The following is a 27,771-nucleotide window of genomic DNA, read 5'->3' on the forward strand; positions in this document are numbered from 1 at the left end:
CAGGAAGTGAAATTAATATCAAATTGCATACCATTTAGGTTGAGCCGTGGTGGCTTAGGAGGTAGATCGCCCACCTTCCAAATAGGAGAACCGGGTTCGAATCCCAGCGATGATTGGTCAATTCGAATTCCGCACCGGCGTAAAATATCCTCGGTGGTAGACGGATCATGGGTTAGAAGTCCCTATACGTCCAGCTAACCGTGAGAGGTTTTCATGTTTTTCCTCACCATTTAACGCAAATGCTGGTTAGTTCCATCAAAAGAAGTCCTCCCGAAGGCAAATTTTTCCCAATACTAGATCCCTTGTGTTCAGAATTAGGTTCAAAATTACAAGGCTACGGAGTTGAACATCTGTAGTCGTTAACCCAAAATTGGGTCGGCTGTTCAACGACGGTTATAAAATAAAATTTAAGTTAATAATCTATTGATTAAAATAAAGAGCTGCAGGGGTTTCCAACTGGCGGCCCGCATCCGGCCCTCGAAGCCTTTTTTTGTGGCCCGCGAGCTAAAATATATTAGTTTTCATAGCGGACAATTTTCGTAAAAGATCTATAAAGGCTTAAAATACTTTTCACGTTAAAAAAAAAAAAAAAAACTAATTTTTTTGTCATCTGTGAAATTTAACATACCAACGGTGCAAAAAAATTTATTTCTCAGGTTTTGCATCCAAGAAAATATTTATTCAAATACAAAAATAATCGTGTATGTTGCTCTCTTCTTTTATTTTTATTTTGTGAACATAATTTAACATGTGTGTATCAGAAATTCTCCAATTTATCTTTTTGAAACCACTCATTTTGGACGAAACTATTTATATTTGTAAATTTTAAAGTGCATAAAAGAGGGAATGATTATCATGTTTTATCTAAATTCTTTGAATTGAATATCACATGAGCGCAAAGGAAAAAAAAAATTAATTTCAGATGCTTGAGAAATTTTTAGTTGTTGCTATAATTCCTAATAAGTCGAAAAAATGTTAATTTATTACAGAATTAAATTTGAAAGTAAAAAAAAATCTTGTCACTAAGTTTCAGATTAAAAGAAGATTCAAAATGATACGTAACAAGCATTATTTGTAATATAACTTTTATAAATATCTGACAGCAATATTTAATGTTCCTTCAAACATAAAAGAGTTCTATATAAAATTTTGATAAAGTTGTGGCCCGCCATTTGATTGGTGTTTTTAATTGCGGCCCCCGGCCTCATGTAAGTTGGAAACCCCTGAGCTAAAGCAATGCACTGCAAGTAGGTAAAGAAATGCACCGCAAGTGGTCAATTTTCAACTTGAACAGGTTTTATTGTATTGAAGTTTTGGTCTCACTGATTGGAATGATTACATCACTAATTAAAATATGTTCTAAATTCTGTTTTTTAGGATACGAAATTTCGTTGACTGATGAGACATAAGCATTTTTTATACCTTATAATTTAAATCACTATTAACCCTGTAACGTACACTCCGGACTTGTACATTTGAGGATAAAATAAAATAATAATTTCGTCACTTTCAAATAAATTGATTTATAATTGAATCATGTGGCCACACGCGAAGATTTTTCGAGAATTTATTCTAAAAGGATATTTCAATGGCTTAAAAATCTTTTTTTTTTTTAATGCCAAACGTCATCATTCGTATACGTAGACACTAGTTTTAAGTGCCAAAAAATAATGGAAACATTGCCAACTGAGTGCGCTATTGAAAAATTCATTTCAAGTCATCGCATCGTTTCTGCATTGCAGAACAGAGGAAAAGGCAGGTAGATATTTTAAGGGTGTGGCAATATTGTTTTCATTTGAATGAGAAACAAGATTTGAAATAAATATATTTTTAATATTAAACGTAATTGTTTTTTAAATTGATTTTTTGCAAGACAATATTACAATAAGACAAATGGTAGGGACAATTTTTTTGGTTTATATCATTTATTTCTGGCATACTACCAAATTATTTATATTGAATAAATATGTAATTTTGATAAATTATTTTCTATCGTGAAAATGAAGAGAAAGCTAAAGAGGGGAAAGTTTTCAATGCTCATGATTAAAAATTTGTCATTTTCATTTTTTAACAATATAATTTTTCTTTTGAACTAAGTGATGATGAATTAAACAGAGGTACCAACTGACTCCAGACTCCCAAAATAATTAAAAGAACGGTAAATAATTACAAAGTAAATTTTGCAAATATTTGACTATTTTTGCTTGCTTCTTAAAAGGTATAGCATGACATGTGTACTAAAAAGTGGTGAATTATATAAGCCTACGAATTATTTAGAAATAGTGGTGGATAAAAATCTACTTAATTAAATTCATTAAACCAAGAATCACAATTGATAAACTACCACTTTATATATTTGCTGTCCGGAGCAATTTAGCATTTCTGATTAAATGAATCAACTTATTATAACTTCACTCACAAATAAATTGCTAAAGAGCTACTTTGGTTACCTGTTTTATCTTTTCCTCCTGATTGATAACGTTTCATCTGGCAAGCATTTATGACAGTTAGCGAAAAAGGGTTAAAAATTAATGAGTAAAGAATAGCAATTAATAAGATAATAATTACTAAGATTGGGGTTATCAGTTTCAATGATGTAACTAAAAATTTTTAATATTCAAAAAAAGATTTTTTTCACACTTACTGGTTAAGTTTCTTTCTGTAGTGGTACAACAATTGATTTTACAATTGTAAGCAAGAATTATTTTTACGATGTAATCACTTAATATTTTTTAAGAATGTATTTGGCACTTTAAATTTATTTATATGTCGTGGTAGTCAAAACCATTGAATTTCAACTTTTTTAAGCAATTCACACGCATATTGTTACCACTTTTTAAAATGAAAGCTCAGGAGTTTCAGTAGCTATAAAATTTGCTATTTTCGAACTAAAAAAACGGGAATACTACCTATTAATCTAAAAAGTGTGGGTTTCGAATCACAAGAAATACAAAATAATGCAATTCAAAAATTTTAAAATGATTTCCCTATCAACACTTTATTCTTTTCTGAAAAAATCAGAGCATAAAAAACGAAAGGTTACTCAGGATGATAAAATAGGGCAGTGATTGTTAAATTAAGGAACACACACACAAAAAAAGATTTCATTATCAACTCGTTATTCTTTTCTGAAAAAAAAAATCAGAGCATAAAAAACGAAAGGTTACTCAGGATGATAAAATAGGGCAGTGATTGTTAAACTAAGGGCCATACACACACAAAAAAAAGATTTCATTATCAACACGTTATTCTTTTCTGAAAAAAAATCAGAGCATAAAAAACGAAAGGTTACTCAGGATGATAAAATAGGACAGTGATTGTTAAACTAAGGGACACACACACACACAAAAAAAAGAAAAGATTTTGTTATCAATACTTTATTCTTTTCTGAAAAAATCAGAGCATAAAAAACGAAAGGTTACTCAGGATGATAAAATAGGACAGTGATTGTTAAACTAAGGGACACACACACACAAAAAAAAAAGAAAAGATTTTGTTATCAATACTTTATTCTTTTCTGAAAAAATCAGAGCATAAAAAACGAAAGGTTACTCAGGATGATAAAATAGGACAGTGATTGTTAAACTAAGGGACACACACACACACAAAAAAAAGAAAAGATTTTGTTATCAATACTTTATTCTTTTCTGAAAAAATCAGAGCATAAAAAACGAAAGGTTACTCAGGGTGATAAAATAGGGCAGTGATTGTTAAACTGAGGGACACACACAAAAAGAAAAGATTTCATTATCCACACTTTATTCTTTTCTGAAAAAAATCAGAGCATAAAAAACGAAAGGTTACTCAGGATGATAAAATAGGACAGTGATTGTTAAACTAAGGGACACACACACACACAAAAAAAAGAAAAGATTTTGTTATCAATACTTTATTCTTTTCTGAAAAAATCAGAGCATAAAAAACGAAAGGTTACTCAGGGTGATAAAATAGGGCAGTGATTGTTAAACTGAGGGACACACACAAAAAGAAAAGATTTCATTATCCACACTTTATTCTTTTCTGAAAAAAATCAGAGCATAAAAAACGAAAGGTTACTCAGGATGATAAAATAGGACAGTGATTGTTAAACTAAGGGACACACACACACACAAAAAAAAGAAAAGATTTTGTTATCAATACTTTATTCTTTTCTGAAAAAATCAGAGCATAAAAAACGAAAGGTTACTCAGGGTGATAAAATAGGGCAGTGATTGTTAAACTGAGGGACACACACAAAAAGAAAAGATTTCATTATCCACACTTTATTCTTTTCTGAAAAAAATCAGAGCATAAAAAACAAAAGGTTACTCAGGATGATAAAATAGGACAGTGATTGTTAAACTAAGGGACACACACACACACAAAAAAAAGAAAAGATTTTGTTATCAATACTTTATTCTTTTCTGAAAAAATCAGAGCATAAAAAACGAAAGGTTACTCAGGATGATAAAATAGGACAGTGATTGTTAAACTAAGGGACACACACACACACAAAAAAAAGAAAAGATTTTGTTATCAATACTTTATTCTTTTCTGAAAAAATCAGAGCATAAAAAACGAAAGGTTACTCAGGATGATAAAATAGGACAGTGATTGTTAAACTAAGGGACACACACACACACAAAAAAAAGAAAAGATTTTGTTATCAATACTTTATTCTTTTCTGAAAAAATCAGAGCATAAAAAACGAAAGGTTACTCAGGGTGATAAAATAGGGCAGTGATTGTTAAACTGAGGGGGACACACAAAAAGAAAAGATTTCATTATCCACACTTTATTCTTTTCTGAAAAAAATCAGAGCATAAAAAACGAGCGGTAAGTCAGGATAAGAAAATGAGACAGTGATTAATCATTAAAAAAAAAAAAAAAAAGAGTGGAAAAAGCTGAGTTTACTATCAACACTCAACCATTCTTTTCAGAAAAAAAAAATCAGATCATAAAAAACGAAAGGTTAACTCAGGATAACTAAATGCGATAGTGATTGTTACCCTAGGGATTGAAAAAAAAAATATTTTATTATTGATACTCTTTTCTGAAAAAAAAAAAAATAAAAAATCAGAGTTAAAAGATGAAAGGAAACTCAGGGTAACAAAATAGGACAGTGATTGTTAAGCTAAAGGTGACAAAAAAAAAAAAAAAAAACTGATAGGATAAAACAAGAGTAATCAGAGGAAATATTACAATTTTGTCTTGTGTTCAAGTGTAATTACCAAATGAGAGTAAAATAAGCTCTGCAGAAGTAAAATGATTATAAAAAATAAATTATACTTTCTACATTCTATTAAATATTCTTTCTGGCTAAAGCATCTTGCAAATGCCTAAAAGCTAAAATCTTTAAAGAGCTCGGAAGCAGCAAAGTTTGCTTTGCTAGTAGAGTAAGGAGGGAAAAAATGAATAGATTATACTTCCTAGACCTATTGTCCATTCTTTGACACAGGCACTTTTTATGATATTATAAATATTCTGCGTGTTTAGTAAATTGTCCCATTTTCATAATAATTAAAATGTATTATCAATGTTGCAATACCTCATAAAATGTTCTGATTTTTATTAGGAATGTATTTATTTTCTCATGTGACACATGATAAATATTCTATACAATTAACTAGAACTCAGATACAAGTAACATAGAAGCGATACAAGTAACATAGAAATGGAATATTATTTATATTTATACAAAGCATTAAATTATTGTAATCCCCTTCAAAAACAATTTTTTCAACTATAAACCTTTTGAGAATACAGTAAGCATTTAAAACCTGGATACACACAAAAAAAGTAAATAATTCGAAGTTTTTTTTTTAATGTTTTATTGATATCAGGAAAAGAAAAAACAAATATTTTATGCATGATCAAGATAACATTTTTATTAGAATGGAATATTTTGAGTTGGTACAGCATATTTCTTCAGCCTCGGTTTTTGTACAGGATGACCTAAAGAAAACACAAACAAACATTAGAAAAATTAATTCAATCAATTCTATTTATTCATATATACTGTTACTACTTTTTTTTTTTAAAAAAACATTTTAGGGCTCCACTTCCCAATCATGATTCAAAAATCCATTTCTTTTTATAGTAGCACTTTTGTCAATGTTTCTTTTAAAGTAGTAAAATTATTTTTACAAGTAAAATTATACTAATAAGTACAATTATCCATGGGTTCTAAAATTAAAATGAAAGTATACAACTAGGGAATTGTTTCAGGTGAACAGGAAAAACTCGAATAATTTCCTGTTTAGGAAAACTTTTCAAGCAATGCAAAAGTGTTATGACTAGTTTATGAAATTTTTCTATGGCTATGAAGCATATAACTTGTTTGAAAAACGAATTACCAGAACATAGGAGAGTATTCCATTGTAGGTATAATAGATTTAAATTGGCAATGTTTACTACATTTGTTTCTGAAAAAAAAAAAAACAAAAAAAAAACTAGCAGATAAGAAGAAATTATAATTATAATAATGTAGGAAGTGTACTTTCTACTGAATGTGTGCACCTCTTTATGCATCCCATTGCACACCTCTTAATCCATTAACTACAGCTATTACAGATTGATGCTCTTCCTGCACAGCAAATGTGATTGAAGGCTTGTGAGACAGACGGCCTTTTCCTTTGTGTTAATTGTTATGTGTTCTATTCTGTATTTGTTAACAAACGTTTTAATAAATTAGTTATGGTCGTCACTTTTCACCATAATAATTATTATTATTAATAATAATAATAAAAATTCTGTCATGATAGATATATATATTAATAGTGCCAATAGAAAATTTTAATTCATTAATTATAAAACTGATTTAACTATAAGAGTGATCTTCTCCACTTTTAAAAGATTTCAAATTCGTAGCAATCTATTATAACTAATCAATTGTGTAGTCTTTAAAAACCTTGTAAATATAAATTTTCATTCATATATTAGAAAATTTAAAAAGTTCAATGTTTTTGCTGATAATCACATTTTTATTTATTTAATACAATCAATCAAAGTAAAGATAGAGTGTTTTTCTTGAAAAAAGGTTAAGTAATATAAAAATTGACTATTTTTGTGTAAGCATGACAAAACTTATTTCTGAGATATTTTATAGAAAGTACAGAATTTATAATTGAATAATGAGTTTAAAGCTAATGTTCCATTTCATATAGTAACACTAATTGTATCAATAAATTAAAGCACAAATTGAATAAATAAATGCAATCTGTACATATTTTCTGTAAGAAATATATCAAAATTAGCTGTATTAGTATTGCTACAGAATATTTCGCTATTTAAATCTATCTTACTACGTTTTAATCCATTCAAAAACAAAAGTTAATAAATGAAAATTAGGAAGAAAAAAAATAGAAAATATGTCATTTATAGAATTTTTTTAATTTTTTTTTTTTTATCAAATAGTTAAAATGACGTTTTTTTTTCTTCTTTTACTTGAGGGTATAATTGTTTTTAGTAAAATAAGACTCATGAATAGAAAAATTAAAATTGGCTTTACTTTAAAATTTTACTGCACTTACGCACCCATAAACAATTTAAATAATACTTTGTAAAACCGCATGAAATTAAAAGAAGTGCAAAATTCACTAAATGTTCTTTAAAAGAACATGTTAAGTATTAGGTCACTTACCAGGATTTATATAATCATCATCCTTAAAATGCTTTGAACAGACCAACATATTCTTTGTCACCTCTTTCCCAATTCTAAGATTTTTTTTCCATTTCATAACTCTCAGGCTATCATCTGGAAAGCGATGGAAACTAACACCATCCTGAGTTGCTCTTGAATGACACTGCGGAACACAACAATTCCTGCCGCTATTTCCAGTACTTTTCTTCAACATAATAAAATGGGGAGCAAAACCTGTGAGAAAGATCTAATCAATATACTATTGTCCAAATGCAATTATATACTGTTGAACTACAAGTATAAATAAAACATTAACATTTAAATCTATTAAAATTTATGTGTGCAAATCTAATTCGAACATTACAAAATCATATAGGATACTCAATGTTAAATATCACACCGTAAGTTGAAGAAAATAGCATTTCAACAAATGTTTTGTATTTATGTGAGCAAAAATCTTTGGGAGGCTGTAAGTTCATACATGACATTCAATGATATATATTACATATGATCAATGAACGTGCAATATGAGTGCATGAGGCTATTATTTAATTGGAAGAAATTGTAAACTGATAAATTTAAGCAGGCTAATTAATTTTATGAAATTTCATTGTATTGTGTGTCTAAAAACTTTTCCCAAAATGGCACTCAACCTTTCTTGTAAATAAATTACAGAAAAACTCATAAATAAGTAAGGAAAATTTCGTCAGTGAAAGAAAAAGAATATACACTATTTATTCTTCCACATATCTTCCATTTGCTAGTAATATTCCATATCTATTTATTTTCAATGAGTACATGTCAGGGAAGAATTTAATGCAAGAACATGTTAGGCAGACTTTTAAAAATCCATTTTTCATTTTTTAGAACATGCTCGGGTGAGTCATAAATTCAAAACTGTAATTTACTGAAAAGGCAAATTATAAATAAATAGATAGTAATAATAAATAAATAACTTTGTTTTATTTTTTACACTATAAGTTTCCATTTACACAAGGCCTCACTAAGGTAAGAAATCCTGTTTTTTTCAGTGGCCTTTCGTTCATACGTAGACACAAAATCAAAACTCTCGGTCATATAAATATTCAAAGAGATGAGGGGCTCTTTAAATCGCACGGTTATTATCCCTTCATTTCTGTAAGTTCTCGACTTCAAGAATGGTGTTAATTTGCTGAGATTTGTTCAAACTCATGATGCCAAAAGAATGATTTGATAAGCCTACTTTAAAACTTTGTGTAAATGGTTTTTTCTGGGGGGAAGGAGGCTAAAAAAATATATATAACTTAACATGCTCCTCTTCTCTCAAAGTTTAAAGGATCATGGGAATGTCTGATCAATCTGGAAAATTTTGACATATATTCATATTAATATATGAGCCAATAAAAAAATAAACCAATTAAATAGTTTAACCATGAAGAATTTAATATAAATTGAACCGGCTGACACAGGCTCTTGAAGACATGCACTGATATTTCTTATATAACAGATCTCATATGCATAACCATTATGCTCCACCACACATATTTTTCAGGAAGACCACAGCAGATGCTATAAAAATAAAATAAATGAAGATTGTGAAAAGGATCATAGAAACAATAATTAAAACATTAGAAAGAGAACAGTTCCTTTACTACATCAATTATTTAGCATAAAAAAAAGCTCAAGGTAATCTTGTCCCCAGTAGCTTTTTAAATTTTTTTTGCCACAAATATTAATTTAACAGGAGAAATTATTTATAGACCAATTTTTCGACAAAAATATGTTTCTAGAGAAAAATGCGAATTCTTAGCACAAATGTCTCAGAAAGTTGGTTAAGTGAATTTGATAAATTTTTTTTGATAAAAATTACAAGACAATTTTCTGATTCAATAAAAAAAATTAGTTGCGTTATTGAAATAATTAAATTATGTAAAAATTTTTTACTTAGTTAAACTTGCATTAAAAAAATTTTTACAAGAAAATCCATTCACAACTTTTAGGAATCCCTTTTCTAGAAAATTAAAAAATAGCATAGAAAATTTGATCACATTAAAATAGGTCGTATGACTAACGTTTTATTAAAATATATATATAAATATATTAAGGCAGTCTCATTACGTACTTGATCAACTAATTTAGGTATGATATCACAGAATAAGAACTAATTACATAACCAATAAAATTAAATCACGGTCATTTAAAAAAAATTATTTCTTGAGTGACAAATAAATAAATGAAATAAAATTATTTTACAAACATTTTAATAGAATAAAGCTACAAAAAATTTAGAATCTAATTCTTGGTTTCATTTTAAGATACCTACTTTTAATAAAACATTTTCAAAAGAAAACAAATATTTTAATTTGTAACAAATTATGTGTTGGAGTCTAAATTTTTGTACAGATTAAATTTAGTTGGTTTTGGTTTTAAATTATTAGGTATAATAATATTCACTACAAAAATTTGTTCATAGTTTTTGAAATGTTAACTGCTAAACTTATAGCTTACCATATTTCATTTAGATTAAAGTTGCACAATAGGCTTATGTAAATTTGCTCAACAATATTACAAAATATATTTTTACTATGATCATAATGTAAAATACATAAATGGTATAAAAATGTCTTTATAAATTGCATGACTATATTAGAAAATAAATTAAAAATTTTTTTAAATATATTTTATTTACAACCAAAATCTTTAAAAATAGAATACAAATTAAATCTATGCATCCAGAGCACAGAAGGAAAGAACAACAAAATAATATTTTTTTAGAAATGTTAATTAAAAATATTGCTTTCAAGATAAAAATCTTCAAATGGTGCATTTGTCATATAATTTTTATTTAAGTCACATACTAAGAGCACCTTAATTAACATTTTTAATAGTTCTGTAACACTTGTTATTTTAGTTTTCTTTAAAACAAATAATAAAAAGATTATATATATACATACAGGTTCCAAAAAAAAAAGTAAAAGAAACTGACTAAATTGATCAAATATTTTAACTACTCGAAATAAACGTATTTACAATATAAAATTAAATTAGCAGAGGGTAGGAGTAGTTAGAAAATGTATTAGCATTTATTATTTTTGTATAATATTGCTTTTGAAATCCTAAGGAATGAAATAATTATTTTTTATTTATTCATTTCCTCATTATATGTCTTTATACTGACCAAGAAAAAGTACTAATTTCTTCAAATCTTTATCACAATTAGACATTTATAATTATTAATCTGACACTGATTATTGAATTAACTTAAAAAATTAACTTTGATTAAATAGTATCTAGTTTAATTTTTCAATGACTGAAAAGTACTGGATCAACAAAACTTTTATTTTATACTGTCTTGCAAATAATTCATTAACATTCAGGATTAGATATTTTTACAGTATAAAATAAATGTTTCAAGAATATATTTGAAGAAAACTTTTAAATAAAAGCAGATCTAACACAAGCCATTTAACTACACATGCAAAAATATGAATAGATAATACTTATGATACAATTTCTAATAGTGATTATGGAAAAATATATTTTTCCCCATAATTTTTATTCAAAAATTAATAAAAATAATATATAAATATCTTTATTTATTCTATGGTGACTTAAATGATAAATGAAAACAATTATTACTTTATTTTAGGCTTAAACTCATACTATGTGCACAAACCCGTGACCTACAGGATAATTTGCAAAGACCGTGAGATACAGGATAATTTGTACCTAGTTAGATACAGGATAATTTGTACTAGATAGTTTTAGAAATCTATAATGATTTGTTAATTAAAATATTATTTACAACTCTCTTTTTTTTTAAAAAAAAAGGATTGAATTTGACTAGATCTCGACATGAAAAAGAAATATGATTGTATGAAAATTGTTATAATTTTTGAATATTTTCTTTAAAAATGATTTCTAAAGTCTATCACAGAAATTATAAAACTAAACTTTTAGTGATGAACATACATATGATTACTTGAATTTTGTGCAATGCAACACTTGCTGAAATGTTTTTAATAAAATGTACTTATAAAAGATTATAGGAAGAAAATTATATAAATAAAATTATAGGATGAAACTGAGGAGAACCAGATTTAAATACATATAATATAAAATTAATTTAAATTTTTAGAAACATAAGTCTAATAAAGGTTGATACAAGAGTACGCTTACAATACACTTTTAAGTTAAGATTTCTTAAATATTAAAATAGTTAATTTTATTAATAAAATATTTTAATAAATCAGAAATTTTGTATATTTTATCAAGCATTCTATATTAAATAAATTGATTCATAAATACTGCTGTATGAATGCTACAAATTAATGTTACTAATTTTTAAGAGACTAAACAAAATTCAAATTGAAGTGTATATCATAAAAATTTTCTATGAAGTTTGAAATACGTGAGTTTAAGAGTCTTTGAGAGAAAAGAAAATCAAAATGACATAGAAAATTTAGTAGAAACATTTCAAAAATATTTTAAATTATCTGAAATTCTCTACAATCAGTTTAGTTTTAATAGCAAATAATGAAAATTGATAAAGAATGAAATTGAAATAAATATTATAAAATATTCTTATATAATTTGGTATAAACCTCTCTCATAGTACCTGGAAAAGAAAAGGCTAAAGAAATAATAAATCTTTATATTCAGAATTCGTTAACATAATTCCTAAGGAATAAATATTAGTAACAAAATAAATATTAGTTTATCTCCAATTTTTTAATTCACACCGATTATTATCATTTATCAAATTGTACATTTTAAGTAATATTCTAATCAGAAGAATGTATAATTTATAAATAATAAAAATATAAGTCACTAAAATGAAACCGAAATGTAATGTAGTTAATATAAAAACCATAGAAGGGGGGGGGGATAATGTATTAGATTTATTTTTCGTGCTATATATAATTCTCATTATTTATAGATACCTATCATTAAGAAAATAAGATGCAGATCTTAATTTATAAGTAAAAAATTAAAATAATTTCAGCACATTTAAAGTTGCAATATTTTCATTACATAAATGATAATATAAACACATAACACTTAAAAACAAAATAATTTGGTTTAAAACTGACACATGGTTTGAATATCAATTAATTGAGAACTATCAATATTGGGATTTCTACCTATCATCATAACTATTTCATTTAAAGTGTATTATTTTTTTTTTATTTGCAACAAATATTTTCATGTGTCAATATAGAGGTATGCTAACAAACTACAAATTGACAGAAGGGAAAAAAAACAAACAAACATATAAACTTTTTTAAGTTCTTTCACTTTAAAATTGTTGAGCTAATCAATTACTGCAATGTAAAAGACTACATAAGGATCTGTAACAATTTTATATTTATTTGATGAACATATGTATCAAAACTAATTTATTGTTACCAGATATGAACAGAAAATAAACTATCATAAAAACAAAATTTTTACCTGATTTTTTAAATCAAAATTTGATTATACTATTTAAAAGAATTTTTTTAAAATTTATGATGTCTTGCAGTTGAGACGACATAAAAAAAAATAAGGAACACTTTAATTATATTAGAAAGTTTTCAATGGCCTGAAAACTGACATATTAGTTTAGAACACCTCACAGATTAAAAAAAAGAAAGAATAACTAAATAATTTTAGTCAGCGATAGCAGAATCTAACAACTGTCTTCTTTTCATCTGACGGATACACTTAGGACAATATTTATTAGCATCCATGCAAACAGCATGGTAAACAGCAAGGCATTTATCACAATGATAGGTGGTATCAACATCAAATGGATAAATTGGTTTCAAATTTTTACAAACCTCACAAATAAACCCTTTTAAAAGACACAACTGACAAGCTAAAACATGCTTCTTTGCAAATGCTATAACCTTCTGAAGAGTTTGTGCAAGAGCACCAGATTGGATATCTAAAATGTCGTCTATCGCATATAAGTGCACATGTTCGTACAGATATTCTCGAGGCCACAGTTGCATACGCAGATCTTCAGCGATTGACTGTTTGCAAGTGAAGATGTAGGATCGCAAAAAAGTAAGTTGAGTTCTTAACAGCTGCATTTGTGCCATTTCTTCAACTGCTGTATATATCACAGGATTCAGTTCTTTTATGTCTAACATAGGATCTTTGACTATTCTTGACAAAAAAACTTTTGCTCTTTTAGACACAGGGTACTGCTTGAAATCCCAATTATGGATCATGCGGGCGGGAACATACTCTTCTTCATTATCATGGCAATCATAGCAATAATTATATCCATCATAATAGCAAAGCCTTGCTTTGCCATAAATAAAGCCAATTTGCCTTCCACAAGAGTAACATTGAAAATTTTGAGTGTCAAGACCCTGTTCCGGGCATACTTTTCCTAAAATAGATATTAGTAACTTAGTTTCTTCATCAGCATGTTCAGAGGAAAGGTATTTAGGAACAATCTCAAAATCCAAATCAGGAGATTTAGTTTCTTCAGAAAACTCCTAAAAAATATTTTAAAAAAGTCTATTTTAACATTTCAGACAATGATTACTAAAGTGCATCATTAATATCATACAGTTGAAATAAATATGACGCATTCATATCATTTTTAATAGTAAACAAATATTTGAAAAATTGTTTACAACAAAAGTTACTTGAAATAATCAGAAATAGTTTCTCTAAAAATTTTTTTTGTAGTGAAAATATAAAAATTTAAGAAATCAGTAAATTATGCAAATGTATCATATCTCAATAAAAGAATAAAGTGACAAGCAGACACTAAATTAAAAAGAGATACAAAACATTTTCTTAAAAAAAAAATTCTTTAGAAACTATAATTATCAATAAAATTCTTTTAAAAATTTTTTTTAGTCCATACTAAAAATATTAATTCTTATTCAAGTAGTCTTAAAAAATAAGTAAATACACATAAAATAAATTTTCCTTTTTTTACATGAGATTATTCAAAACAATATTTTATAATGAGATCAAGAAACAACAATAACTGTAAATCATGTTTTAGGTAAGTTTAATATAAAGATAAAACTATCTCATTTTAGATGCAAGAAAATAACTTAAAAGATATAAAAATCTTATTCAAGGTATGGGAAATATTAGATATAAAGTGAGAGATCAAGAATTTATTTTTGTATCAATATCAATACACTAATAAAAAAGGGGAGAAATAAACACATAAAAAATATTGAATGCATTTTATTTCTGTTAATCTGAGTTCTACTTAATCTAAGGAGAGTAAGAAAATGTTTAATTTTTAGTTGCAAATAATATAGTTTTATGTATGAAAAAAAAAATTCTAAAAACTAAGTTCCAACTTTTAGTACCTACAATATCATACAGGACTTTGAAAGATAAAATAGTTGTTAACCAGATTTTATTTAAAATAAGGACACCTTTTTCAAGTTAACTGTCATTTAAATTATTTAAAGTATCAGATGTTTAGATCCAAATACAGGCTTTTTAATTATTACTAAGATATCGTAACTAATATATACTTCTTGTTGCCTAGATGAATCCTTTTTTTTAAAATACATTTTCGGGATATTTAAGAGTCTATGAAATAAATTACGAATAAAGTATTCAGAATAGTTACAATAACTAGATAGTTTCAATTACTAGAGATGGATCGAGGTATGGAGAAGAATAGTTACATGTTGATGGCAAAAAATATTGTAAACCAGGGTTGGAGTTTTTGCCGGCAAAAAGGTTTTTTTGCCAGGACAGTGGCAAAAACCTGGTAAAAACCGGCAAAAACTGGTAAAAACCGGCAAAAACCAAATTATCTAAATTGCTGATTAAATATTATTACAAAATACTTGAAACAAATTTAAATCAATCATATGGAATAATAATTTTTATACATTACATGAAAAAATTATTTTTAACATATTAATAATTAATATAAGGGTAATAATTTTCAAAAGATTGAAAGTTTTTGATCTCTTTTCATTTTAGAATCCTAAAATAAATGTTTTTTTACAAATAAATAAATATTATTATTTGTATAATATTATTATTTATTATAAAAAATTATTATTTGTACAATAATTAACTACACATGTTGATAAATATTTTATGCTTTAAATTATAGTTATACTAATTTAAAATAAGTTCATTTCACTGGAAAAAAGAGAATAATCACAAATTTTCCAATCAATAATGTTTTAAACTACTAAAATTATATATTATTACATTATCATTTAATTATGATTTAATAATGATTTTGTTAATTTTTCTGTAATTATATTTATATTCATAGTATATATTTCAATTTTAGGAATAATTTTGTACAAAAAATGTGTTTTTGTCCTCTCATCTTGGAGAATATAGGTTTTTGCCACTTTTTGCCAATTTGCTTGGCAAAAACCTGTTTTTGCCAGGACAGTTTTTACCGGTATTTACCATGGTTTTTTCCACCTGCGGCAAAATCTTGCCAACCCTGCTGTAAACATAATTGTGCTACAATTTGAAAACATAATTTGTTTGTAACCAATGATTGTAATTCTTCAAATATGACCAGAATATGTTAAAGTTCAAATAAATAATAATTTTTAAGACTATTATTCATTTTAAACTATAAAACATGCATTATTTGAGTTCGAAACAATCTTGAATTATCAAGAGCATACTATGAGAACAGAAAAAATCACAAAAATATATGAATTATTAAATGTCATAAAAACTTCTTTATATTAAATATAAAAACTACTTCACATACTAAATTAAATTATTAATTAAAAAAAAAAAACCCAATGCATAACTGAAAAATTTTAAAAACATCTAAACACAAACAATAAATGAAAGATACAAGCAAAGCAAAAATAATAAAAAGCAAATTCTAAGAAAGAAACTGCATGCAAAGTAAAAAATAATTAAGAATTAATGTAAATAAAATTCACAAAACTAAAATGCAAGACAATGAAAAACATTAAGCAAACAAATGTATGAAATATTGTGGACATGTAGAAAAATAGATAAATAATTAAAAATAGTGATAATACAACTAAAGTAAATAATTGAAAAAATATATTTTTTTTTTTTAAAAGAAAGAGATAAAAAATCTATACAAATTTTTACAGTACGTGGCATTGAGTAGGCTATCAAGAATTTGGCAACATTGCAGAGTAATAAGATTAAATTTTACTTATACTTCTTTTTTATTTTTGATTCATTATAATAACATATTGAGTTAAAAAGACCTAACTGCAATATTATTCTGTTAGTTAAATCAGTTTCATTAACTATTAAAATATATTGTTATTAATTAAATATAGAGTGCAAATAAAACAAATTAATAAAAAATATATAGTTAACAAAACTAAAATTATTGCAATTAGCAATAGGTAAGCATTAATTCATTTATTGCCACACAATTTCAATTCGTTTCCAAACTTAATAATGCACTATAGTATAGTTAGCACAACTATTAGCAGCCAAAATAGTTTATTGTAATTTTTTTATAGTTTAAAATTAGAATATCATAAATAAATTGAGTGGTTCAAAACTAAAAAAGGCTAATAAAAGAAAAAAAATGAGATAGTTGATGTAAAAAGGTCAAAACTCTTCGTTATCAACTTTTTGCTGTAATCAACTTTTAACAATTTATCTACTTTTTGCTTTGATAACTACCAATTTATCAACTTGTGGATCAAATTATTTTTCCCATTAAATCTGACACATTAATTTTTGTGCAATGTCTTGGCAGCCTTATTTTCGTTTTCCTTTATGCCTTATGACGCATTTTGGAAATTTTTTTTTAAATTTTTCAAAACTACTTCTATATACTTGAAAAACTTATTTTCTTAACTCATGATGAGAAAAAAAATCTAGCTAAATCAATTTTAATTCAAAAGTACGATTTTAAAATAAAAACTGGGAGGAATTCCAAAGCAATAACTGTTGAAGGAGTATTAAAAAAAAACTATACATATTTAGAACAAAATTCTAATGAATCTGACATGCAAAAAGTTATATTATTGTACCATTAAAATTATTGAGATTTTTAAATATCCATAGCAATTGGGCATGCAAGGTTGAAAGCACAACTTTAACCAAGTCCAGCTTAAAAGCTGATTCTACTTAAAAAAAAAAAAAAAAAAAAAACACAGTCATTTTTCTAAAAAATGGCTTTTACTGGGAATAATACTGTGAGAAATTGAAATTAGACATAAATTATTTACTACTTAATAATTTACGAAAAAAAAACTATCAATAAGAAAGCGGAAACTAATAATAATGAAATCCTCACCAATGGAGCAATATACTAAAAATAATGACTTAAATATCCAATTCAAAATTCATGTCATTTTACTTGGTATCGTAATAATTGATTTTAGGAAAACTAGCAAATCAAAGAGGGATTATTTAAATGCGTGGTTCAAAATTTTACTGTTGCAATAATATGTTATTAAAAATATTGAGATTTTAAAATCCAAGAAAAAATGCAGCGTGATAACTTCCAGAAAAAAAAATCAAGCAACAAAAATTAAATGCGTGGTTCAAAATTTTGCTGTTGTTGCAATAATATGCAATTAAAAATATTGAGATTTTAAAAACCACGACAAAATGCATCATAATAAGTGCCAGAAAAAAAAACAAGCAATAAGACTACACGATGAGAATAAAATCATCACGAAGTGATAGCATAGTAAAATAGAAGTGAGACTGAATATTTATATATCATGATACATTAAAATATCGTGAATTTAAAAATCATAAGCAATTTTTTAAAATTGCATATATACAGAAATAAAGAGCAAAAATCCACATGAATTCACGATCGAATCTAACCCCCCCAACCTTTTTTTTATAATTTAGATCATGTAACTTGGACATCCTTATTAAATTATAAATAATTTAAAATTGGCAATTTTGAATTTCCTGGATATGGGCTGTCCAAATCTTCCAGGTAGTCTAGATTTTTGCGATACTGCAGACGAAGCAAGTTACATGTTCACTTAAGATAGTATTTTAATAAATAATTGTAGACAGACAAACAAACCTATCTTCATAGCAATTTAAGAATATATAAATTAAATTTACACAATAATCATCTTCATTCTTTCCCATTATGGAAGAAAAAGTATCTGATAATTCAGGCGTTCCAATTACAACTTTATTCAGATTTTTATTATAACTCTGCAGCAATGAATCATAGCTCTGGTCTTGTTCTGGTGAGGTCGGGGTTGTTGGTTCTTCAAAAGCCGAAGACCATCCACATTTTGAACTCAATCTATTTCCGGTTAAACCAATATGAGTGAACTCCAAATCACTATCAACTATTTCCAGACCAAAATCAGGAACTGAATCTGATGATGAGATCTTTGAACTGGTTTCCTCTAAATGGAACGCATCTACAGTTGCTGCATCATCAGAGTGATTAACAGTCGCACCTTGAACAGCGCTCATCTCATTAACTCTTGTCGCAATTGCATCATCTATATCACTACTTAATACATTATGAGTAATGATATTTTGGTCTGACTGATTCAAATGATCAGAATCATTAGAAGGATCCCCACAAGAAGATGATGGCATATCAGTTTGAGTTTCAATTACTGATGATTTTTTAATTCTAGGACTGTTTTGATCACTTTTAGTTGCAGCTTTGGCTTGATTTTTTGGATCAGTAAAAAAGTCTATAACATCAACAGCTGGCATAACAGGTTGAGGAGTAACAGGGGGTGTCCATAAATTAGACAAAGTAAGAGGCAAACTGTTCCATACATTTAAAGCACTGTCATTACAAGATAACTCAAAACTGAATACGCTGATTCCTTCTAAAAGCTGTTTCATTATGTCTGATTGTTCTTTGTCTCTCAAAAATGCTGTAGTGATATAAAACTTTTGCAAACTTGATACATCAGTAGTCATTGTGCTCATATAACTTAGAATTAGACCATCATTTAACGATGCACGCAACCAAGCTCGGCCGCGACCAATGTCCGTAGTGATATTACTAAAAGTCTTTATTTCTGAGATAACATTACTGTGACTGTATCGAGAAACTACAGACCAAAATTGGGGTTCTGGCATTCTGTCAGGTGAACTACTAAATACAGATGACATTTTGTTACTTAGCTTGTCTTTCAACCCGTGGATCAATATTGCTTCCAAAACATTGCAAAAGATATTACTCGATTCGTAATCGGTGATGATTGATTTTCCAACATTTTCTTCTTGTACATTCCGGATAGCTTTACTTAACTCAGTGGTTAAGTTCTTTTTAACGATTATATCCTTTGCAAAATCTTCAATGCTGGGTAGTGTAGCTTTCTTCCACAATATATCCATTTTGTATAATTTTCATGAAATGATGATTGAAAATATAAGATATAGTATTGTTTTGTACTACATGCACATTTAATTCGCTGTCACTTTCGTTTCGAAAACTTTATCAGCATCCTTTGTGCTGTTATTTCTTTTGTCAACAAATAAACCATTAATATCGGTGTAAAGTTGAGATGTTTTTTCATTGAGCCAATAATTTTAAAATTTTGTAAGGAAGCTTAACTGTGGTTTGCTTGTTAAAATTTTAACTGTAACTCCCACTGTAGCTCTGCAGTGTAAACATAAAGAATATTCAAAATGAATTATTCTCTTATTAGTTTGTGTAAAAAACATTTATTTAAATTTTCTACTAGAAAATTCTCAGGAAACTCAGTTTTGGTAAAAATTATAATTCTACCTACCTTTATAATTCATTAATAAATATTTTGTCTAATGTCCTATGCAAAATTTCTAATCTTGAACGTATGATTTCACTTGTTCGCGTTAACTCTAGTTTTCGATTGCACTTTTAAATTCTAAATTTTTTCGAAACAATTATTTATTATCTTTGAATATTCATTACAAGTTTTTATCATTAAAACTTGTTTTAACGGAATCATGTTAAAAAAAAAGTTTCCTTTTATATTGTTCTGCAAAGTTGTTCACTACAAAATCTGCTTAGAAATATTAGGGAAGACTTCCGTATCGTGATCTGTGGCAGAATAATCGCCAAATCCTAGCAGCTTCAGAGCAGCTGTTAAAAAACATCATGGAATCTCTTAGCCAAACATGAGGAAACCTCTACAAGCTTTTTTTTTATTGCTGTGACAGATCACGAAATGGAAATATATACAAATATTGTAATGTAAAGACAAAAAAGTGAGGCTTATATAAATTAGTTGTTACAAAATCTCCATGTCTTAATTAAAAATTATATACTTTTAGCATTCAGTTAGTAAAGAAACTGTAGAAAGCTTAGAGAGATTGGCATTGGTGGACTTCTCAACTGCTGCTGGCATTCAGAGGCTTGAAAAATCAATACAGTTTGCTGATAATTTAATGGAAGTCAAGACAGATTCTGTTGAACCACTGATTAATACAGTATATGACAGGTTTATATACATAATTTTTCTTTAATAAAGCATTTTAAATATTTTATCATTAGTTCACTGGAGATATTTTCCTGTCATCTTCTGTTAGTGCCAACTACAATTGCCACTTAGCAATTGTAGTTAAAGTAAACAATTAAGAAAATGTTGAGGTTTGTCTGAAGGTGGCTATAAGTCCTTCAAGTTAGTCCCCTTATGTGATTTATTTATTTTTGTAGATTTTGTGATTTTTTTCCTTGCAGACCATTGCGTGGGAGTCCCCGAAACTTGGTGATTATTTTGGCAGGAGTACCTACATAAAAACATTCCTGGTTTATCTTATTTCTAAACTATTTAGTTTAAATAAATTTGATTATGCATTCACTGTAGCTATTATGAATTTGAATTCTTTTTTCCCTAACCAGGATAGCCACCCACCTAGAATTATCAGGGGATTTTTTTTTGTATTGGTAAAATCAGGGAAATTTGGATAAAAACCTGGAATTTTTTCTCTGGGTAAGAAAAGCTGGAAAGAAAATCTTTTTTTTCTCGGCATGAAAAGCTGGAATTTTTTCTTTTATTTTTCTTCATTTTACTAATTTAAATTATTTACTAATTTTCTTAATGAAAATTATTTTACCATCTGGTATACCCACTTTAAGACAGAAATTTATTGCCGAACAGTTGAAATAGCATCAACTTATGCTTGCATAAAAATTTGGTCCATTATAACCCTGTTAAACTAAAATGCCACATGAAACTCTAATGGTTTCTTAAATGAGGTGACCTGGCTAACACTCTATCCCCTGAGTCAAAGATGATAAAATAACATTTAAAAAAAAAATTATAATGTATTGACACTTTTCTTGCATCCATCCTACACTTTATTAGGGGATAAAAAGCACATTGACCTGGAAATTTTAGAATTTTTTCCTGAAAAACCTGGAAAAATCAGGGAAATTTGCTGATTTGAGTGGCCATCCTGTAAACTTCTTTTCAATAGTTATTGTCAAATTAGTAAAAAAAAATTATATTTATACAGTCGGACCTCGATAATTTGACACTCGCTTAATTCGTCACTCCGGTTATTTCGACGGTTATTTTCAAGTCCCGATTGATTTGCATTGGATTCAGTGTTAGCAAACTCCGTTTAATACGTCATGGGGGAATTATGAACTCCGGATAAAATGACACTTTAAAGAATGTTTTCACTGGGAAATTGCTTTTCTCCAGTCAACTTTTGCGGAAATTTCCACTTGGCTAATTTTGCCATTCGCAGTAGGCAACTGGTTCTTGGAATTCGGACCCTGGAAGCGTTTTTCCCCTGCCCTTTTGTCTCACCCTTCCTTCCATCACCTCTTGCAGAAAGAGTTGCAATAATGCTCCTTTTCTCTGACCTTACGAGGGGGTAACGGAATTCGGACAAGTATGTAAACCATACTGTTTGTCTTTCTTCTGATGCTATGTTTTAATTGAATTGTTTTAATGCAAATTCTTTAACGTTTTTTTTATTTTAAGAAATTGAAATTTCGCTACTGTATGTAATAATTGTTAATTTATAGGTATTTTCCAAATTTTTTGAAAAACAATGCAACTCCGGTTTATTCGTCACTCCGCTTAATTCGTCAGTTTTTCAGAGGTCCCGAGAGTGTCGAATTAACGAGGTTTGACTGTATATATATATATATATATTAAGTTTGCATTAATTATTGAACACTATTTTTTTCAGAAACGAAAATCTTCGAAATGATGAAGCTAAGACAAATTTCAATAGAAAAGAATTAATGGAAATTGCACCTGTGTCAGAAGAATTTTATTATGTTGCTCCATTAGGTAATATAAAATAATTTGTCAGCTTTTTTATTTTATTTGAAATATTTCTTTTATATTTAAGTTGTAAAATAATTGATTATAAACATTAAATGAGACAAAAAAATACTTTAGTAGAAATAATCAACCTTTTAGTGAACATTTTAACTCAAGTATTTTTTTTTCTTTCTTAATATAATTATATTAGGTTATTTTTTCAATTTATTAACTTTAGCATCCTTAAGCAATATTTCTCATTAAAATATTCATTTTTATTATTTAATGGTATGTTTTGCTTAAAATACTGACCTGGAGTGAAAGAAATATGCACCAGATACATTTTATATTTAAAAAAAAAATAAACTATGTTAAAATGTCATCATTGTACTTTGTCCCCCATGCACATTTCAGAACATTTTAATTAATTTACTATATTATGAAAGTGTAACAGTGATAAAAGCATACATATTCTGATTTAATATGAATGTCGACTTGAATATGCATATTCAATATTCTTCAAATAATTTGTATGCTTTGTTCTACACATCATATTGTTTCTGTCCCCAACTATGTATAATTACTATCCTAAGTACAAAAAGTGCCATTGAAACACTATATTATGAAAGTGTAACAGTGATAAATGGATACTCTATTTGCTCTAATTGAATAAAATATAACTTCCAGGTTGCAAAAATAATTCTTTCTTTTCAGAACAATTAGAATTGAATAATTTAGAATGTCTGCACATTTTGTTATGTTATAATTTTAACAACATTAACAAGTGAATTTCATAATTTTGATTTTATGTCAATTTTTATTTAAAAAATTGTGAGCATAAATAAGTATTAGGGTAACTTAAAAAAATACTAATTTTTAAAAATTTCAAAAACTTTAATTACTCATTGTCATTTCTTAATTTTATATAATATATATATATATATATATATATATATATATATATATATATATATATATATATATATATATATATATATATATATATATATATATATATATATATATATATATATATATATATTAATAAATAAAAACAGGAAAACATGAAGAAAGTTAAGAAAAACAATAAGTTTCATTTATTGCGCTTAAGCTGCAAGTAAACAGAACTCATTAGATAAGTTCAAAATAAAGAATAAAACAAAGAAAAATAATAGACATATGAAGAAAAAGGGGGGGGAAATAAGTAAAAAAAATAACAAACAACAGTTTAAAAAGGAAGAAAAAAAAAAGAAAAAGGATGAAATTTTATTTAAAAAACCGGAAAGAAAAGATATAATCTTTTCTTCAGCCCACACGATTATATCCGCAAAACAGAGTGCTTTCTGATATTGTATCAATAAAGCCAAAGCTTTGGCTTTATTGAAACAATATATATATATGGCACAAGATATACAAAGAATGAATTTGTACGTCATTTGAAAAAATGCCACCAAAGCAAATTTCTAACCATAAACAATTTAGATTGATTATTCAAAATATATTTTAATGAGTAAAACAAACAATATCTATTATGTTTTTAACTTATTATAGAGAAAATGGTGTAGTTAAGAAAAATTATACCTGGAAATGAAAAAAAAGGTGTTTTTTTTTCATTAAAAAAAGGTGTTTTTTTTCCAGCTTATTGTCATTACAGTCCCTGTACTCAAAAAATCATTTTAAAAATACAAACAAAAGTTTTGGTTTTACATTGTGTGCTAGCCTAAAAAATGTGGTCTTATGTAATATAAAAATATGAGTGATACAAAATTGTTTTTGCAGTGAAAAAGTGAAAATTCTTAAGAAAATTACTAATAGTTCTTCAAAATTCTCGATAAATAATAATTAATTAATGTTACTTACATTTTCAAATAAATATTACCTAATATGTTCTCCCATATTTACTTTTTAATTCTTGAATCATGGAAAAAAAATTTAACATTTTATGTATTTAAAGAATTTAAGTGAGGAGACAGTAATTACATTTTCCCAAGCAATTACAATTTAAAACTGTCAATTTTTTTTTATTTTCTATTGTTGGTCATTGATATATGACCTTAATGTAAAAGTTACCAACTAAGTTATTATGAGATGAATTTTTCCTAATTGTCTTAAGCAAAAGTTAATGCTTTGAGAAAATAACCCATGTATATTTCATAATTTAATATGCTGTGCTACATGATGTGTTAGGGACCATTTCAGGTTTTACGAGCATGTGATACATACATATTCCTTTTTACTCCGAATTGGAGCATAGGCCTTCTATCATAACTTTCCATTTCACCCTATTTGTGGCCAGATATTTTGCCTCTCTCCTTGTCTTTCCTATTGTTTTCAATTGTCCTGCACAATATATTTTTTGGTCTCCCTCTTTTTCTATTGCCCTGAGGGTTCCTATCAAAAACTTGGACACAGGCATGTGATAGAGAGCTTTTTCTGTTTTTTAGTTGAATTTTTTTCCAATCAATTTTTAAAAAATTGAACATTATAGAACTTGCAAGCAGAACTAATAAATAATAAAGTAAGTGGGCACTAAAAGTCATCTCAGTAAAATACTAATTTTCTTTTTTTTAAAAAAATGAAAAAAAGTAAAGTAAAAGCTCATTTTTGCACAAGTCCTATGAAAATCAACAAAGTGTATGCTTATAGTACCTTGGCTAGTCTGTGTATTTGTACCTTAGATCATTATAAGCTAAATACAACCAGCTCAATTTTCACAAATATGCCACTCACATTTTGTAAAAAAAAAAAAAAATTAATCGACTAACAAGTTTAAAGAAAAATCACTCATAATGAGTGTTCTACTAGAAGCTACATTCAATGGTTCAAGGTACAATATGTTGTACTATGGACCAATTTCCCTTACTTCAATAAATATTTTTTGTTTGAAATGTGTAACAGAATTTGTACATAAGGGATTATATTAATAGACGAGGGTATGTTTTATTTTTCCCTCAAAAATTCCAAGTTATTTAACTCTTTACTTTCTGCTTAATAGCTAACAATAGTGTGGAAAAGTGTTTTTCCAGTGTGTAAGGTATATCCGTAATTTGTTTCAATTAATAAGCTTGAGCTCGTTTCTGCTCTTGTAACATTAAGCTTTGCCTTCAAGTAAATTTTAACTATATGCGATGCGCATAGTCATTAATCGAAGCCTTTTCTGTCAAAATAATTTAAATTCATTTCCTTTTTTTCTGTTTCTCTCAATTTATATTGCTTGGTATTGTCTTTATTTCAAAATTTGGTTATAATATGTGTAACCAAAATTTCATACAGTGCTAAGTTCGTAAAATAAATTAAAAAGGTAATGGTAAAAGTATGAAGTGGCACTTCAATTCAAGAACAGTAAATTAAGGGGCTTACCCTCGAAATTGCTATATATATATATATAGTGGTCGAAATAAACTTATGCCGTAGATTGCAAACATAATAAACTTAAACTTCCCATATAAAAAGTGGAGAAAATCTTTTTATTTTTTGGGCATAGCTTTTTTAGTGATCTTATCAATATAAAATTATGTAACATTTTGTTTAAGCTTGGGAATAAACATTAGCAAAAAACTTCTTAATTTCATTTTGCAAAAATGTGTTTAAAGTAGTAAATGCTAATAAAATACATGTTTGCGTATAGATGAGGAAATAAAACTATGTCTCTTTCTATTACCTATCTATATTCTCTTATCTATTTGTCTCTTTTTTTTCTAAAATTTTTTCTTTAGCCATTATGTGATATTAAATAGCAAGCATAATTTTTTTCACTGGTTTATAAATTTCAAGTTAAAAATTCAATATTATCAGTTCCAATGAACATTTATTGTCATTTAATATTGAAGATGTTAGCATAACTTATTTCATAAGTAGTTCTGCGTAAGGTAAAAGGATTGAAAATAATAGTAAGCAAACAAGAAGTAGTTGAGTTCCATTGAATTATGATTACATAGGAATTCAGTGTATTAACAGAGAATTTGAGAACCTGTGTCCTTTTCATTATTCTAAAGATTTAATCTTTTTTTAAAAAAAAATTTTTAAAAATTTGTTATTGGAAACAACTTTTTATTCAACATTTCTCTTCACTGCTGCCCGTGCATCTTCACAATCTTTATGCATAATTATTTCTTAATTAAAGATCTTAGTGATAAAAGGTTGCAAAAAGCACAGTATTTTGGTACACTATAGTACAGCAGTTACCCATTACAATAATTGATAGAAAAATTTGTTTAATAAACAGCTTCCAACTGTTGCTAGGTTTTCGAAAGTTGATGTTCTAAAACTCATTAAAGTGTTGCTTACAATTTTCTTCTACTAAGCTCGTCAATCACTGTTATATTGTCTTATTTTTTTTACTGTTTACTAATTTCCTTTGATTATTTATTGCTATTTTATTAATTGCATTACTTATTATACATTGGCTTATATTTATTTTTAGGTACTTATTCAACAAATCAACAAGATAAAAGCTAACCGAGTACTAGGCTTAATATGAAATTAAAACAGTTATTTAAGAATCTATTCATGCGTTTCATTATAACTGATTTGTCTTTTACAATGAATCTTCTCTCTGTATATAATGTAGTTTTAAAAAAAAAGACAATAAATCTATTATAAACCACTGTTTTGTTATTTTAGTAAAACTTTATTTGTCCGAATTTATAAGTACAAAGCATGATATGTGAAACCTCTAAAATTTTAGATTTTCTTTGCAGTGGTCAGAAAAACTAAATTTTTTTGTAACTAACTACAACTACTTTACTAAAAATGTAGTTAACTACATTTATTACATACCACTATAACTTTTTTTAAAAGTAGTAGTTACAAACTACTTTAAAAATGTAGACACTAATCAACTACTTTTAAAAGACAAATTTTTCTGCAAGATTTAATTTACACTCATGCTCAAAAAAATGCTAAAACTTAAAGAAAAAATTCATTAAAAGTTGTTTAGAGTAATAAATTGGATTATTTATCAGGGAAAAGTTATTAAGAAATAACTATTCATGTTTATAT

The 27,771-nt window shown here is 26.9% G+C and overlaps 3 protein-coding genes across 3 annotated transcripts; 1 reads left to right on the top strand and 2 right to left on the bottom strand.

Moving 5' to 3' along the window:
• Positions 1-5,840: 5,840 nt before the first annotated feature.
• On the bottom strand, positions 5,841-7,975 carry LOC147805952 (THAP domain-containing protein 2-like). Its single transcript, XM_087150033.1, has 2 exons — positions 7,622-7,975; positions 5,841-5,934 (listed from the first exon to the last, which is right to left on the bottom strand). Exons 1-2 carry the CDS (start codon positions 7,833-7,835, stop codon positions 5,870-5,872), a joined length of 279 nt encoding a protein of 92 aa, XP_087006159.1. The 5' UTR covers positions 7,836-7,975; the 3' UTR covers positions 5,841-5,869.
• Positions 7,976-13,187: 5,212 nt separating this feature from the next.
• Positions 13,188-20,083, bottom strand: Plekhm1 (Pleckstrin homology and RUN domain containing M1). Its single transcript, XM_016051012.5, has 2 exons — positions 18,650-20,083; positions 13,188-14,091 (listed from the first exon to the last, which is right to left on the bottom strand). Exons 1-2 carry the CDS (start codon positions 19,898-19,900, stop codon positions 13,252-13,254), a joined length of 2,091 nt encoding a protein of 696 aa, XP_015906498.3. The 5' UTR covers positions 19,901-20,083; the 3' UTR covers positions 13,188-13,251.
• Positions 20,084-20,119: 36 nt separating this feature from the next.
• Positions 20,120-27,377, top strand: GatC (glutamyl-tRNA(Gln) amidotransferase subunit C, mitochondrial). The gene is made up of 4 exons (XM_043048444.3): positions 20,120-20,275; positions 20,822-20,988; positions 22,694-22,797; positions 27,194-27,377. The coding sequence occupies exons 1-4, from the start codon at positions 20,195-20,197 to the stop codon at positions 27,226-27,228; spliced, it is 387 nt and encodes a 128-aa protein (XP_042904378.2). The 5' UTR covers positions 20,120-20,194; the 3' UTR covers positions 27,229-27,377.
• Positions 27,378-27,771: the final 394 nt, after the last annotated feature.

Source organism: Parasteatoda tepidariorum, chromosome 8 (assembly GCF_982258835.1).
Source record: "Parasteatoda tepidariorum strain Cologne lab strain chromosome 8, Ptep-v5.0, whole genome shotgun sequence".
Taxonomy (NCBI): Eukaryota; Metazoa; Arthropoda; class Arachnida; order Araneae; family Theridiidae; genus Parasteatoda; species Parasteatoda tepidariorum.